This window comes from Notechis scutatus, chromosome 6 (assembly GCF_049901735.1).
Source record: "Notechis scutatus isolate UNSWTSFEM ecotype Mainland chromosome 6, rNotScu1.2, whole genome shotgun sequence".
Lineage (NCBI taxonomy): Eukaryota > Metazoa > Chordata > Lepidosauria > Squamata > Elapidae > Notechis > Notechis scutatus.
Genome location: NC_142014.1, coordinates 61,641,214 through 61,659,075, shown reverse-complemented (window position 1 = coordinate 61,659,075; position 17,862 = coordinate 61,641,214). Strand labels below are relative to the sequence as shown.

General features: G+C 41.8%; 1 protein-coding gene across 1 annotated transcript in view; it reads right to left on the bottom strand.

The window, feature by feature from the left end:
- The window catches only part of TMEM178B (transmembrane protein 178B), a 354,238-nt gene extending 343,989 nt beyond the window's left edge, over positions 1-10,249 (bottom strand). The window contains exon 1 of the mRNA XM_026693426.2: positions 7,798-10,249. Within this exon, the coding sequence (XP_026549211.1) occupies positions 7,798-8,179 (382 nt within the window). The 5' untranslated portion in view covers positions 8,180-10,249. The remainder of the gene's footprint in view (positions 1-7,797) is intronic.
- Between the last annotated feature and the right edge of the window lie 7,613 nt (positions 10,250-17,862).

Here is a 17,862-nt window from a genome sequence, read left to right as displayed (position 1 = left end):
TTATTTTGTTTGTTTGTCAAACATGATAAACAAGATAAGTATGAACATAAACAAGAACAAAGGAACTAAATACAGATAAATGGGAACAGTAAGACAGGGATGGAAGGCATGCTGACATGCTTATACATGCCCCCTTTTAAGGACTTTTTAAGAATGGGGTGAGGTCCACTTGTTATCTGTGCTCTATTTCTAACATTTGTTATCTGTGCTCTTGAATTTCTATGTCTTCCCTCATGTACATGTACAGGCTATCATACATGACAACCTTCTGCATTAGATAACAGAGACATACCAAAGAAGATTGCAAAAACTGTCAGACTGAGGAGATGGCATGAGGCATATTCAGGGTGTCAAGAACTGCAGCTCCAAGCAACATCATAAGAAAGAGCAATCAGACTGTTCAGTTGTAAAGATCAAATATATGAAAAGAACTCCAAATTAGTTGATATGATTTGACAACAAAAGTAATGTGCCTCTTAAAAGATATCCAGGGGTAATACTCTGAATATCTATTCAGACCAAAAGTCCCTGAATTCTCTCCAGCAAGGAGGAACAAGCTGGATGTGTCAGAGATCACTTGGAACAAGTTATTTATTTTCAAGTGTTCAAATTCCTGCAATTATAACCACTGATGTATAGATATATCCATAAAATCAAGTTAACATTCAATTTGTATCTGTTGTGTGGTCTTGTATTGTTGCGGTTAAAGCTGAAGTAGTCATTGACTGGCAGGACATTGTAACAGATAATTTTGTGTACTACGCTTAAGTCCAACTGTAGACGGCATAGTTCAAGATTGTCCAAGCCCAAAATTTCAAGCCTGGTGGTGTAGGGTATTCTGTTGTGAGCAGAGGAGTGTAGTACTCTTCTCGTGAAATACTTCTGGACTCGCTCAATTGTATTAATTGTATTCATGTCCAATATACAGTGCAGATTCCAGACAGATGAGCTGTATGAGATATAGTCAGACAAACTGGAACAGACTAGAGCAGAGATGTCAAACTTGATTTCATTGAGGGCCGCATCAGGGTTGTGTTTGACCTGGGGAGGTGGGGGAGGCGGGCATGGTCAGCTCGACATCACTTGTTTCTGGGCCTCTGTGGTGCCCTGGGCGAGTCTGGGGGGATCCATTGTCTCCAGCAGAGGAAGGCGAGACCAGGGAGAGCACCAAACCCTCGTCCTCCAGAAAACCCTTGCCGTCTGCTGGTAGCCATGTGCTAAGGCAAGACTTGCTTGCTTGCTTGCTTGCTTGCCTGCCTGCCTTCGTTTTATTCTTTTTCTTTCACTCTTCATTCTTCTTTCTTCTTCCTTCCCCTCTTTCCTTCTTTTTCCTTCCTTGCTCTCTTCCCATCTTCCCTTCTTTTCTTTGTCTTTTCTTTTTCCCTTTCTCCTTTCCTGTCCCTTCTTGGATGGTCAAATGCAAAAGGGGAAACATTTCTCCTTTTGTTTTGTTTTGCTTTTAGTTTGTTTTGATATCCCTCTGCCAGCGAAAATGGAGGCCGGGGGTGCACATGCCCCCCTCAGATCTCTTTTTTGCTGGCAGAGGACCACGGGAGGCCATCCAGGCCAAAAATGGGGCTTTGGCCTGAAACCCTCCCAAGCTCCATTTTCGCTGGCAGAGGCACTGTGGGCCAGTCCTTTGATGTTTCCACGGCTGCCCTGCGGCACAGAATTAAGTACCCCATGGGCCACATCTGGCCTGCAGGCCTTGAGTTTGACAGCCCTGGACTAGAGGCAACAGGGATAATCAGGGACTGGAAGCAAAGTCTTATTACAAGAATCTGAAAACCCTTGAGAAGCTTGAGTGTGATTCTGATGAACCCTTCAAAAACACGAAAAGATCCACAGAAAAGGTCAACACCTTCTCTGTCTGCGTCATTTGAAAAGGCAGAACACAAAATAATGGGTTTGATTTACAGAAAGGTGTTAGGGGCAACCTCTGAACAATAATATCACTTCAGTATTGGAATGAATTCCCCAGAGAGGTGATAGGCTTCTCTTCATTGTTATATGTTCAAGTGGAATATAAAAAGCACAAAAAAAATTCCCCATTTTGACCCTATCCATATACTTTCTCTTTCTACTCTCTTTAAGTTTCCCATAGTCCACCGTCTGCTTCTTTCTCTTGCTTAACAAAGCACTATTTATCTGCACATTTCAAATTGTGAAGAGTTTCCATCTCTCATTCTGATTCCTCTCATCTCTTCTAGTCTGGCCACTCTTATATCTGTTGTATGTCTATGGAGCATCTCAATCATCCAGGTCATGGTTGTCCCCGAGGGGCTTTTCAAAAGGCAACTGGACTTTCTTTTGTTGTTTTCTTGAAAGGAAAAACAAAAGAAAGTCCAGTTGCCTTTTGAAAAGCACCTCAGGGAGAAGTTAAACAGAGGCAGTTAAACAAAGTCCAGTTGCCTTTTGAAAAACGCGTTTGGGACTAGAGCCAGTTTGTGGTTAAGGCATTAGGCTAGAAATTGGGAAACTGGGAGTTCTAGTACTGCCTCAGCCATTTGCGTGACCTTGGGCCAGTCACACACTCTCAGCTCTAGGAAGAAGGCAGCTGTCACCCTTACCAGGTAGACCAAACAGGAAACACAACTAATTCCAGATAATTCTATTTCGTTGTAAAACTACATTAACAGAATCTTGCAAGACTGAAAGCATAAGTCTCCTTTATAGCCCCCCAAAAACAAGAGAGAGGCTCTTACCCTGCCTGCTATCCAGTTGCAGATAAGCTCTCACTGATCTGACCATCCCCTAGGCTGCATCTGTTCACCTTGTTTCCCAAGGTCTTTCCCACCAACCATCACAAAGGCAATGGCAAACTACTTCTGAAGTCTTGTCAAGAAAACTGCAGGGACTTGTTCATGCAGTTGCCAGGAATCTTGAAAGCAGGAAGAAGAATTAAACAGGTCTGGCCACAAATACATTTTTGTCTTGCTCTCTTTCCTATCCTGAACTGCATTGTTGTTCCAAATTCGTTACTTAACAATGGTTGTTTAATTCATTGACAAAGCACCTCAAAAGAATAATCAGGGGCTTTGACACATCCATTAACCTTAATGTAGACAAGACTGCTTTAGATCTAAGTAGGACATGAAAATATCTGTTGGATCATTTGGGATTCAGTAATGGCTTCTTAAAGAATTGTCTTCTTTTTGTCTCTTTTAAGATGTTAGGCCAAGAACTTGGCTAAAGCCTCTCAGTACATGATATGGCAAAGTCTAAACTGAATATTTATTATGACATCTGAATAGAAGTGGGGTTGTTGTTTTTTTTCAACAATTCATTGCATCTAACATAAAGCTAGGCCTACTTATATCCTCGGATGCAGTGGCTCAATGGCTAAGACCCTGAGCTTGTCGATCAGAAAGGTCAGCAGTTCGGCAGTTTGAATCTCTAGCACCGCATAATGGAGCGAGCTCCCATTACTTGTCCTAGCTTCTGCCAAACTAACAGTTCGAAAGCATGTAAAAATGTAAGTAGAAAAATAGGGACCACTTTGATGGGAAAGTAACAGTGTTCCATGTCCCTTCGGCGTTTAGTCATGCCGGCCAATGACCACGGAGACATCTTCAGACAGCATTGGCTCTTCAGCTTTGTAACAGAGATGAGCACTGCCCCCTAGAGCCGGAAACAACTAGCACATATGTGCGAAGGGAACCTTTACCTTTTATTTATATCCTCTTGAATTTAATTCTACACCTTTTCTTCCCATATTTCCCACAGAATAATGGAATATTTGTTTTATGTTTTTCACAGTCAGTTCTGTGACAATTGCCTGTTTACATTCTTGCCATTCCTGCACTGGGAAACTGTACTCCCCCAATCTGTAGCTAACAATTCTCCCTCTCAGATATATTATTCACCTTTTAAATCTATTTACTCTATGCAGCTCAAGTATAAAAGATTGACAAAGATGAAATATAATGGTGATCAGCCAAACCCCTGCTGCTACTTGTTATCCCATTAAGAACTCATACTAAATTCAAATAACTAGCTTGAAATGGAACATATACCCAAAGTTCAGTCAATAATGATTTCAAATTCAAAGCAAAGTGAGTAAGTTTTTTTTTATCTTGTTACAGCAATCATTTCAAGACTACAGTAGATGTAATAACTATTTGCAATGGAGAAAAGTATTTATGAATTGGCATGTATGAGGAGTTACTACCTGCTGTCTCTCAAAAGTGCTGGGAAAGTAACATAGTATGTTAAATATCATATTCTGATTATCCTACCACAATAAATAAACACAAAATACTTCGTAGAATATTAGAATTTCCCCCAATTAGGAAAATTTAGTGGCACTATTAATTTTTCCCCTTTCCTATAGTTACAGTAGTTTTATACAAAATGACATAAATTAGCTTCTACTGATTTACAGTACAAAACTGCTTTTGTATCTGTATTATTTTTTTCCAAAATGAAACCAATTATAGCAAAAACATTTCTCCTGCCAGCTTTCTAAACTAAAACAGTATATTTTCTTAGTTGGGTTCCTTTAGTACCCTTTGGGCATCTGTGGTACCTAATCTAGGTGTGGTTTGCTTTTTTTATTGGATCCTTGAAATTTATTAAGTGGAACCAAAGGATGACATACCGAGATAGTGAAACTGAAACCACAGTGGAAAATGAAAGTGGAATGAAACTATGCATATTGGGATAGTGAAAAAATACCATCCCTGAACATACACTTTACAAAGAATTTTCCCCATTTCCATAAATTATGGATTTCCTACTATTGCGTTCTTCAACCACACAAGGTGAGAAGTCAGTAAAGCCACCTGATATCCATGCAGGAGATTTTAAAGAAGTTGTCCCTAAATTCATTTTATGCTTGGTTCAACAGATAATAAATAGTATAACTGAGTATGAATCTTGTCAATGGTTTCTCCATTAAAGCCTTAAAAATGTTGAATCTAAATCTAGCCTCTATCTATACCAGGGGTAGTCAACCTTTTTATACCTACCGCCCACTTTTGTATCTCTGTTAGTAGTAAAATTTTCTCTAACTGCCCACCGGTTCCACAGTGATGGTGATTTATAAAGTTGGGGACAAAACCCCTACTGCCCACCATGAAAGCTGGAAGACCCACGAGTGGGCGGTAGCAACCAGGTTGACTACCACTGATCTATACAATATATATCTCCCCATTAACTAGGCTATAGTGGTCTTGGGCAATGTACTATTTTTCAACTTCCATTTCTTAACAATTAATATTAACTTATCCAATGAGACAGTACTATAGCTCATGGCTGAACTGTGCTATCTAAGCTTGGTTGTTTGCTTGCAGACATCTGACTGAAGGTATTACATAGTATTGTAATGAAACGTCTCCACGCAAACAACCAAGGTCAGAGAGCACCAAGGATCCCCCATTAAATTATCCAGATAAGATTCAACAACTATAATCCAATATAAACAACAACGTACTCACCAAATTAGAAGTAGTGTGTAATTGGTAAGTAGCAACTTCAAGGGAAAAAGGGATTCATAAAACTGGCTTTAGCTATTCATCATTTCAAGCCTTTCCAATTCAGTATCTAGATTTTCCTTGTTTCACTCTAGCCCAGGGGTGTTAAACTTGTGGCCTGTGGGCCAGATGCATCATGCACTGACCACGCCCACCCTTGTTTTAGTGAAGGAGCGGGGAAGTTGTGATATGTCACATGGTGTGTCGTCATGAGTTTGACACCCCTGCTCTAGTGCTATGATGTGTAATCAGGTTTTATTATTCCATCTTCATGACCATGCCTCCTTATAATTTGGGTTTGCAAATGGGCAATTGAGTCAGGTAAATGGTGGTTTACATGAAGCTACCTAAGAAATATATCATTGAGTTGAAATTCTCATTTTCCCCCACTGATATGAATTGCACAGCTTCCGTCAATATTTAAGCCATGGTTTAAAAGCATCAGACTACTGTAACCTACATTATTTACTTTGTCAAAGAAGAGATTAACCCAAGATATATCCCCACAGCTCCTTTTGGTGATACTGCAATAAACTCAGGGTCTGACCTGGAAGAATCCTTGATTTCCCTGCTGAGCCAGTCAGCCACGGTGCCAACTGTGACAACAGCTTTTGATTATGGACAGCCGCCCATTACAAAATGGAACAGAGCCAAGAATACATTTCATGAAGTCACCAAACAGCTGCTAGTCCATCACACCTCCTGGCTATTAAACCTCAAGGTTGTATCTGAACTCCTAATGAAAAGGCAACACGCTTCTGTTGGATTGCTTTTTTTTTTTTTTTTTTTGGGTAAGGATGTTTAATCTCACGCATCAGCTTTTGAAATCCTTGTGTAAAATAAATTGAACCAATTACATATACCGTGTTTCTCATATAATAAGGCCGGGTCTTATTTTTTTTTGAGCCCCGAAAAAATGGCTAGGCTGTCTTTTCAGGGGTGACTTAATTCCCCCCCTTGCATCTTCGGGCGGGCGGGCAGCGACGGCTTGGATGTTGACCTCGGCATTGGTGGGGCACTTCATATCGGGGTCAACGCAGGTAGCACCATATCCGGGTGTGCAACAAAAGTACTTCCTAACAGCAAGCCCCCCCACCATTCCCCCCCCATTTCGCATGTTTTAATATAGGCCTTAATTTGGGGGGAGGGGCTTAATTTCATTTCATGCCTATAAAACATGCTGGGACTTCCTATTGGGGGAGGCCGTATTGTTGGAGAAACAGGGTATCCACATAAGTGTGTTTGGAATCTATACTGAATAAGAAATTAAAAATTGGGGGGGGGGGGGACAAAAATAAAGAGTAATGTAACTGCTTAAGGTTTCTAACAGAACCCCTACAAAGTGATCCTTTTAATACATTTGGCTGGAGAGTATTTTTCTGTAGCACAGCAATAAAAATTAAAATGCAACAAGGAATCATTTCAGAAACAATCTGTCTGCAACTTTCATCCAGATAATTTATCCAGCATAATTAAGAATTGTCTATACTTTGCCTGTTCTAAAAAAGAAAAAAAGAAATAACACAGACAAATATGCTGGCCATCATTTTTAGCCAAACACTTTACAGGAAAAAAAAAAAAGAAAGAATAATACATGGCTGCTTTTGATCAAGATAATGACTCTTTGGGAGGGGGATGAAATGATGCCATCTCAGAGTTTCATTAATGCATTCATATTATTCCTTCCAATGGAAATTCAGAGTCCATTTTTAAATAACCTGTAACCACTAAACTCACTCTCTTCCATTTCTCCTTTTTTATTATTTTTTATAAAAGAGCTATGAATCTTAACTTAGAAACAATCTAGCCTTCTGATAAGTGATATTGGATTCTGTGAACTTTCTGCTCTACTTTGGCTTTTAAAACAGCTCATCATACCATAGTACTGGATAACCTGATAAAACCGACATGGCATTCGCAGCACTTCGCATTTCTGGATTCTGTAAAACAGAACTATCTCACCCATGATTATCAAGCCTATGGGATAATCTGGTAAATGGGTTTTAGGCACTATAGCCTTCTTGAAGCAGAGCTATAGCCTGTCACCCAGCACAGGAAATGGCTTTCCCTTCCTATAATGTCTACCTAGCTTCTTCCATCTTGACTAAGGGTGACAGTAGCTGATGTTCAAACCTTCTGAAGGGCACCAGGTTGGGGGGAAGGTTGAAACAGTAGCTTTTCTTTGGCTTCACCGTAGCTATTTAATTGGAATTCATTGGCCCGCTGCATTCAACAGGAGTTACTTCCAAGGCAACGCATTTAAGAGCATCCCATGATCCTAGGAAGTAGCTCAACCAAGTAAGTTTTAAAAGGAAGCTCCTACCTTTAGCAATGAGTTCCTCCACATCTTGGTCAAATCCCAGCCGATGGCACTTCCTCCAAAGTCCCATGTTGGTAGAATTATATTGCCTGTTGCACTCATCAACAGCACTCATGGCAAAGAGTTGCCTCTTGTTTCTTGCCAAGAGAAGTTTCCCTTCCCAATGGTCCAGCTTTGACCTACTGGCCCGGAGGGGCAGGTTATTGTTCGAATTATAAATGAAGCCAGGGTCGTTCCGCCGCGTGGTGAAGGTTTTGCATCGTTCCCGATGTTTCCTGGCATCCGTTTCATACCAATGGTCCGAGCAGATGGCCACGGCTAGCATGCCCAGAGCACACAAAGCTAAAGAAAGGCCAGCATAAAGCAGCAATCTTCCAGCAGCCATGCCTTAGCTTCAAAGAAACACCATGGGCATCTTCACTTACAGAGAAAGCCCAGCTCCAGGGCAGGTATCAGAGGGCACCAACTGCTATCAGCAATTACACAGAAGTGAAGGCAAAGTCATCAGTCACAGATTGGAGGGGAGAAGGGGAGACTTTGGTCCAGAAATAAACAACCTTGGTTGTTCATTCACTCCTGGAGTAAGAGGGTTTGTCAAGGGTGGGGCAAAGAAAAGGCTCCACTTCAATCAACAAGGTGCCCAACAAGGCAAGGGTAAGTGATGAAGAAGTATGCCCTCTCCGTGGCTGAGCATTTGGATCAGTCCATTTGTGTGGATTCTTCCAATTTTCCACGTTTGGAACCACCAGAACCAGCAAAGGCTCTCTCTTTCTTGGCCAAGCGTTTAAGGAGACTCACGTTCCAGGAGGACAAGGGCTTGGAAATCAAGGTCCAACCAGCACATTAAAGAAAGGCCTTTAAAACCCCCACGCAGCCAACGGCTAAGCTCCAGTCCTTGGAAGACGATGCGGTGGGAAAGGTGACCGTCTGTTCCCACCCCCTTTCTCTCTCTCTCTCTCTCTCTTCGATCCGAAATATTATTTTTGCAAGAATCCCGATAATGGTTGGTAATGATGGCTCGCTTGCCAGGATGCCGGAGGAAGCAAAGGTGGGGGGGGCGCCAAGGGTCGACCGCAATGAGAGGCTCAGGAACACACCCACACCAACACCCCTTCCTACCTCCCTCCTGCCCACGACCCTAACGCGGGGATCCACTCGGTCCGCAGGCTTCTCGCCCGCCGAGCCCCGAGCCTTTGCAGCAACGCAGGGACATCTTGGTTGCCTTCCCGGGTCCCTACCGCCGCCGCCGCCGCCACTCTGCCTGGACCAGTTCAAGGCGCCCCGGAGGCTTGACTTCGCCTCTTCGCCAGGGAGGAAGGCGACGCCAAGAAGGAGTAGCCCCCGGATGACAGGTGAAGTGGCTGGCTTCTCAGGGCGTCGGGAGCCGGAAAGACGCAGCCCCGCTTGCCACAGCCTCTCCAGGAGGAGCAGGCGGCAAGTGGCTGGGGGGCGAGCAGCAGCCCACCCCGGCGGGCTGGGGGAAGAGCTGCGTGGAGAGCGCCGCTTCCTTCTGCGAGACCCAGCCCCGGAATCTTTTGTGTTCGGTGCGCGCCTGCTTCCCCTTCCCCTCCTCCTCCTCCTCCTCTCCGGCAAAATCGCCCTGCCGGCCCCCTCCTTGAGGATGATGAGGATGAGGATGATGAGGATGTAATGGATCTATGCATGCACACCGGGCTCGCGCCCTGTAGCTTTCTGAGGAGCCCGAGCTGCCCAGGCTAGGAGCCCCGGTTTGCAGAGCTACGTAGACACACACACAAACACACACTCACGGGCCGCTGGGGCATGTTTGCTCTTTATCGGCGCGCTCCTCCTCCGGCGGTGGCCAAGCGGGCCTTTTACGCGCTAAAAAGGGAAGGGAGGCGGAGAGCCTCCGGCGCCGAGCGTCCCGGAGGAAGGAGAGAAGCGGGCCGGGAATGCGATTGTGGCGGCGGCGGCTGCGAAGCGCGGGGGTCCCGGGCCGAAGCTCCGCAGCGTTGCCCTTCCCCGAGGCCTGACCTTAGGCGCTGCCTTAGGCGCTGCCGGCGATGAGACGCGCTCCTCGGACGCTTCCGACCGTTTGCTGGGCTGGAGCTTTTCCTCCATGCATCCTTTTTTTCCCCAGCCCTCCCGCGGGTCTCTAAAGGGGGGGGAGGGGGCTCGCTCAGCCGCGTCGCCCGGAGAGCGGGGGCAGCTGGAGGCGGCGGAGACAGCTCGGCCGCCTCGGGAAAAGCATCGCGAGGGTGGCGGCCGTTTTAAAAGCTCGGGTTTAATCGGGCGGAGAAGGGAAGGGAGGCCAGGTCTCTGCTGCCCACCTGGGAAGCTTGTCTCCTCCCAACGCGCCTCCCGCAGCCTTGGCTGGAAAGCGACCAGCCGGAGAATACCGAATATCGAGCCCAAACCTAGTGATGTCACCTATAAAACGTGAGCCTCATTTCTTATTTCCCTGGCTTCCTTAAAGCCACACGCCGCCGTCTTTAAGCTGCCCTTCTGCCAGGAGAGAAGAAAAAGTGGCTTCAAAAGCTCATTTGAAGCCAGTGTTCCTCCAAAGGGATTGTAGAAAACATACTGTACGTGTGTATCTGTGTACATATACCCCCCACCACCACCACCTCCTGCGTGTATACCTGCAGGCTGGCCTGGAAATGTATGAGTTTGGGTTCTGAAATGTAGGAAGATTCACCATAAAGCAGCAAATTACTGTGCGCCCACCACTTGATTATGATCTGTAACCCATGGCTTGCTGTTTATATGCACACTGTGAGCTTATGCACAAATTCTTGGTGTGTCCAATCACACTTGGCCAATAAAGAATTCCATTCTTTATAGCTGTGGGTTCATACGTGAACACAAACATGAGAGTATCCAGACTTTCACGATAGCTGGCTCCATTTCTCAAGCTGGGGAAAAAAAAAGAGATTAATCATGAGCCCCATTAGACTGCTGAAGTCTAAGAAGCATTGCAAATTACCATCTACAGTAAAAGTGTGATCTGCATTATTAATGTCATTGATGCACAAATATTTTCCAGGCACATAGGTGGTTACACAGACTTTCTAGCTATTCCACATGTTCAAAAAGCAGCTTTCATTAATACAATTCTCTTTGGGGGAGGGTGTATTCATCAGCAGGAAGTTGTAGTTAATCTCATTGAAATGGAGCGATGGGGATATTTCCACAATATCAGGATCTGATTAAAAGTAACCTCAGGTTTTCCACAGAATAAGAGACAAAGATGATTCTGTTGACAGTGTGCAAACATAGAATCAAATTATTATATAGGTTAGTGTTTGCATCCAGGTCTGTAATGAATAATTTATTCTCTGGAAGGAGAGTAGCCAGTTTTCACACTTAGCTAATCGTACTTAGGAAATCACAAAATCCACTAAGTGGAAAATTATGATATGCAAAGGGATTTTCAATGCTTAGAATATTTATTACTGTGTTTCAAGAGCCATAGCCCAAAATTTTGTTTGCAGTATAAGACTTTATCTCAATTCTTTCCTAAACAATCTCATTTCTGGTTTCCTTCTGCACTTTCTTTTTTGACTAGCTAAGTTGATTCAATTTATAGTTAAATCACCCTGCTCATTCATGGATTTTTATTCTGGATGCAGATGATGTTGTATTTCACTTGGAACTCTTCCATGCCTTCTCACTAGTCTCTCTCTCTATATATATATATCCACTCAATTGACAAAGCAATTGGGCAATTTGTTGAAGCATAAAAATAAGGAACTAAAAATCAAAACACAATAAACATTCAGAACAAAATACACCACACACACACACACACACACACACACACTGTTCTGGGTGATTAGATAGATAGATGATAGATGATAGATAGATAGATAGATAGATAGATAGATAGATAGATAGATAGATAGATGATAGATAGATAGATAGATAGATAGATAGATAGATAGATAGATAGATAGATAGATAGATAGATAGATAGATAGATAGATAGATAGATAGATAGATAGATAGATAGATAGACGGATAGACGGATAGACGGATATAAATATAAAGATATATAAATATAAAGAGGTGACATGGTGTCTCAGCAGTTAAGATGCTAAGCTTGTCACTGGAAAACCAGCAGCCCATGTTTGAAACCTGATTAGGTGATCTTGCCCAAGCTCCTGCCCACCTAGCAGTTCCAAAACATGCAAATGCGAATAGATTAATAGGTATCACTTTGGGAACAGCTGTCCATGACATTTTGCTGGCTGCATGACTGCAGAAAGGTCTTCAGACAGCACTGGTTCAGTGGCTTGATGCATACACAGAGGGGGAGAGAGGGGGGAGGAGGGAGGGAGGGAGAGGGAGAAACTTTTAGGCTGTATGTAATACTTTTCCTCTTTTTTCCCTTTGGGCATATGAACCGTGTCAAAGGAAGATCAAGAAAACCTCTTTCTCCCCCCCTCCCCTTCTCTCCCTGCATCAGGCTACAACTAGGAGAGCATGAGTCTAATTCCTCCTTAGGCATGAAACCAACTGGATAACCTTGGGCCAATCACATTTTCTTAGCCCCTAGGAGAAGAAGAAATTGCAAATCATTTCTGAAAAACCAAAAAAAATGGCAGAATTTTATCCTGTCAGTCTCTGAGAATCAGACACGTTTGAAAGGAAGGAAAACAAATGTTTCCGTACAGAAAACATGGTGGTGGTGGTTGCTCTTGCTAAACCATTGGCAGTCCTGGATTTTTTGAGCATTCAGTAGACATTCTGATCTGCTTGTTCCTACTGTGGAACAGAAATAAGCTATATTTTGAGCAAGTTTGAAATGTTGACCTCTTTTCATGGATGCTCTCATAACTGAATTGATAGGGAGGGTTCTGCGTGTTTACCAGAAGGCTACCATGTGGATGTGATCGTTTGTTGTCCCCTTTTTGAAGTCCCTGAGATACTTTCTATCACATAGATCTTTCTTCCAGGTGGGTACCCACATTTCTGGATAAAACATTAGACTGCAGTGACTCATCCAATTTATTTTCTAATGGCGCCTCTGGAATCTATGAAGGACCTTGAGGCACTGTTTTAACAAAATGGTTGAGGAATCCACCAACATTATTGTTCACGTGAGACTGAAATAGAACAAAACCTTTTTTGGGAGAGGATTCAACATCTACTCTATCAGATGGTCTTGTCCAGGGCTTGATAATCCTGATCAAAGTAGACAACATTATAAAACAGTGCAATTTGGTTTTCTGGATTTCTTTCTACCATTAATAAAATGATGTGCATCCTTGCATAAACAGATCATTATTAAATTCCTTCCCACTCCTTTAACAAGAGTTGGGAGGGGAAAGCAGGCATAATGTTTCTGGATTAGCTAAGGAATGCAAATGGGGGAAATAAAATAATTATGGAGGAACAGCAAATTGGGAAAGCTTTTAATATGTGGATTGGGTTTCACACAACATGAAAAACCTGGCTTAATAAAACATAAATGCTGTATTCCTAGTCTACTTTTTTTATTTAAGCATTCATGGCAAAACTAGTGGACAGATTCCCAAAACATGGTAAGACAATGACCAGATTTCCTATAGTACACTAAACCACTAATATATCCAACTCTACTTTATGATGAATGTATTTTTATGATGACTATGATCATGATTTATCACTTATAGCTTTTATGTACACTGAGACCTTATGCACTGAAGACAAATTCCTTGTGTGCCCAATCACACTTGGCCAATAAAGAATTCTACTCTATTTTAGACAAGCGTGTCATACAATCCCAGCCTGCATCTGGCAGTTTGCTTCAACTAGGAATTGAAACTTGAATCTTATATTATGGCTAAATACCAGCATAGAACACTATATTAAATAGTTTATTTGTTTTTTTTAAAAACAAGATAATATGATGAAGAGGGAGGAAACATACAAAACTGGTCAGTATTTAATTAAAACAGCCACAATAGGTATTAATAACCAAAATAATAAAAAGTAAAAGCTACAAGAATATATAATAGGCAACTAACTCTGAATAAAGAAAAAATGGGGAAAAGATTAAAACAGGAACTATTTTTAAATCGTTTTATATGTTTCCTCCTCTCTGTCATGTTTACTTTCTTATTGTAATGTTATATACTGATTTTTTATCACAATAAAACTTAATTTTCAAGTTGTCCCTCTGTCAAGTTCAGATCCCTTAAACTGAAGGCATCAAGGATTCTATTTCTACATGTGTTTGTTCCCAGATTATGATCTCTCTCTCTTTCTCTCTCTCTCTCTCTCCCTCCCTCCCTCCCTCCCTCCATCAGGTACTTAGTCTTCCAAAGTGGCAGCATATTTACTTTGAATATTTATAAGATGACTTGTTCAAGGCTGCAAAGAAATAGAAAAATAAAAAGGAAATCATAGCATGATAACAAATTGTCACATTAAAAAAAAAGTTCAAAAAGTTAAACTGCATTTAAATACAGCCACCACAAAACATTGCCAAAGCCACAGCAGTGAACGATCAGCAGGAAATCCATCACTTAAAATACACTAGTATTCAACCTTTTGAAACCCTGCTGCAACTAAAGGAGACCTTCTGAATATTCATTTGGGAAAGAGTTCCATAGAACAGGTGCTGACACCAAGAAGCAGGGGTGAGCTTCTTGGGGCTTGCAGGGGTTCGGGAGAGGGCCTAGCTAGGATTCTATGCAATTCAGAGAACCCCCAAATCCCTCTCCTGGGTGGCCCTGCCCACCCCACCTCTCTCTTCCCAGGAGTCCCCATGTGGCCTGTTTTGGATGCAGGTAAGTGCAAGGTGCGCGCAGAGGCTCAGGGAGCCTCCCGGGCCTCCCGGAAGTTTGGAAGACCAGAAATGGGCCCATTTCTGGTTTCCAGAGAGCCTCAGGTCATTTTTGCCCTCCTGGAGGCTTGAGGAAGCCCCCCTCACCGTGGTGCAGGAGGCCGACTAGGCCACGCCCACCCAGCAACCGGGCAGAGAACTCTTTGCTAAAAATTTTGAAGCCCACCCCTGCCAAGAAGACCATGTTCCTGGTGTATACCAGCCTAACCTGGCCTAGAAAAGGACTCTTACAGCACAAACAACTTTCTATGGAGATATCTGCTACCTCAAATTACATGCCCCTCCCAAATTGGCTTAGCCACAAAAAAGGGATACAACCACTCCTTTAGTTACCATTCAAAGTTACATCAGTATTCCAAAAAGTGATTTATATGGCCATTTTTCACATCAGCCACCATTGCAGCATCCACACGGTCATGTGATCAACATACGTACTCTTGGCAACTGGTGTGTATTTATGATGGTTTCAGTATCCCAGGATCAAGCGATCATCTTTTATGACCTTCTGACAAGTAAGGTCAACCAGGAAGCTAGATTCACTTAACCATTTGTAGGGGTTCACTTAACAATTGTGGCAGGAAAAGTAACCCAGGGCAAAAATTTGGGGGTTCAATTGTGATCGTCAGTCAAGGACTACCTGTTGCAACTTTAACACTGAGATTTGTTGAAGCTTTGATCTACCCTCTATTTTTGTATTTCGCTTGACAACAACAGTCTTAATGGGTTGAGAAAGGATTCTATTTTTCCCCCAACATAAATCACTAAGCTTCATGACTGATTGTGGTGATTTTGATGCTAATATCTTCACATGCTAAGGATGGGATGGGCTTCACTTATGGTCTCATGTTTATGCTGGGCACTTTTTAACCACAAACCTAGATTATGAAAAACAATAGGTTCTTGCAGACATCCATTATGAGTTTATTTTCAGGAAAAAGTAGATAGAATAGAAGAGAAGAACAGAGTTGGAAGGGACCTTGGAGGTCTTCTAGTCCAGCCCCCTCCTACACCACTTCAGACAAATGGTTATCCAATCTCTTCTTAAAAACTTCCAGTGTTGGAACATTCACAACTCCTGGAGGCAAGTTGTTCTATTGAATAATTGTTCTAACTGTCAGAAAATTTCTCCTTAGTTCTAGGTTGCTTCTCTCCTTGATTAGTTTCCACCCATTGCTTCTTGTCCTGCCCACAAGTGCTTTGGAGAATAGAATGGAATGGAACAGAACAGAACAGAACAGAACAGAATTCTTTATTAGCCAAATGTGATTAGACACACAAGGAATTTGTTTCCAGGGCATAAGCTCTCAATGTACATACAATAGTGACTGATCATTAACATAGTCATTGTAAAATACATTCATCATAAAACATTAGATACAACACTTAGTGATAGTCATGGATACTAAATAAGCAATCAACATAAATCATACTAGGATACTAAGTAAACAGTATGAATCATAAGATACAAGCAACAAACTCATAGTCACAAGAAGATAAGGAGATGGGTAATAGGGAAGATGAGAATAATGACGGTAATACTGCCTTTTTAGATAGTTTGACTGTTGTGGGAATTAGTAGTTTAGCAGAGAGAGAGAGAGAGAGAGGAGGGAGGGGGGGAGAATGATGTGAAGTTTTGATGCAATGAATGGATAGTTGAACAACTTTGACTCACATGTTTTATTTTATTTATTTTTTATTTTATTTATTTTTATTTGTCAATTGCTTACAAGATAATAGGTGTAAGTAAAAACATAGTTATGAATACATGGATACATATAAGAAATTATATATATATATATATATATATATATATATATATATATATATATATATATATATATATATATATATATATATATATATATATATGAAACAATAGGACAGGGACGGTAGGCACGTTTGTGCACTTATGCACACCCCCTACAGACCTCTTAGGAAAGGGGTGAGGTCAATAGTAGATGGTCTAAGGTTAAAGTTTGGGGAGTTTGGGGAAAAAACCACAGAGTCAGGTAGAGTATTCCAGACATTGATCACTCTGTTGCTGAAGTCATATTTTCTGCAGTCAAGTTTGGTGCGGTTAACCTTGAGTTTGTATCTATTGTTTGCTCTAGTGTTGTTATGGTTGAAGCTGAAGTATTCATTGACTGGTAGGACATTGCAATGTATGATTTTATATACTATACTTAGATCGGACCGAAGGCGGCATAGTTCTAGGTTTTCTCGGTCTATAATTTCGAGTCTGGTGGCATAAGGTATTCTGCAACGAGTAGAGGAGTAGAGAACTCTTCTTGTGAAATATTTCTGGACTTTCTCAACTGTGTTAATATCAGATGCGTAATGTGGGTTCCAGACTGATGAGCTGTATTCGAGTATTCGTCTAGCAAATGTTTTGTATGCTCTAGTTATTAGTGTAATATTACCAGAGAAAAAGCTGCGTAAGATTAGGTTAACAAATCTTAATGCCTTTTTGGCTATGTAGTTACAGTGGGCTCTAGCACTTAGATCAGTTGAGATGGGTACTCCAAGATCCTTGACAGAGTTTGGATCATCAACAAGGTCTTGACTATTCAGCCTGTATTTTATTTTCTGATTTTTTTTTTGCCAATATGTAGGACAGAGCATTTATTTGTTGAGATTTGAAGTTGCCATTTGTTTGACCATTCTGATACATAGTCAAGGTCTTTTTGAAGGGTAGCAGTATTGTCTGTGGTGTTGAATAGCTTTACATCATCAGTGAAGAGAATGCAGTTGCTCTTGATATGATTACAGAGGTCATTTATGTAGAGTATGAAGAGAGTTGATCCTAGAACACTGCCTTGGGGGACACCACTGTTGACAGGTACAGAATTTGATAGGACGCTCCCAATTTTAACCATTTGTTTTCTGTTTGACAGGAATGCTTCTATCCAGTTATGCAGGTGTCCAGAGATACTGTAAGATTTTAGTTTTAGAAGTAGTTTATCGTGTACCACTGAATCAAAGGCTTTACAGAAGTCTATGTAGATTGTGTCTATTGCTTTGCCCTGATCGAATTGTGTAGTCCATATGTTTTTGCAGTGTAAGAGTTGCAAATTACATTATAGTTTTTTCCTAAAACCAAATAGTTTATATGTGACAATGTGACACAGTGATACACATATAAGGATACTAAAGGCAGCCTAAGAGGGAATTTTAACATCAGAATTGTATAATGACAGAAGTGACCAGAATTATGTATGTTTGACTATGTACATATATGAAGAAAGTTTTCAGGGTGTAAGCAAGTCTGACTTTGA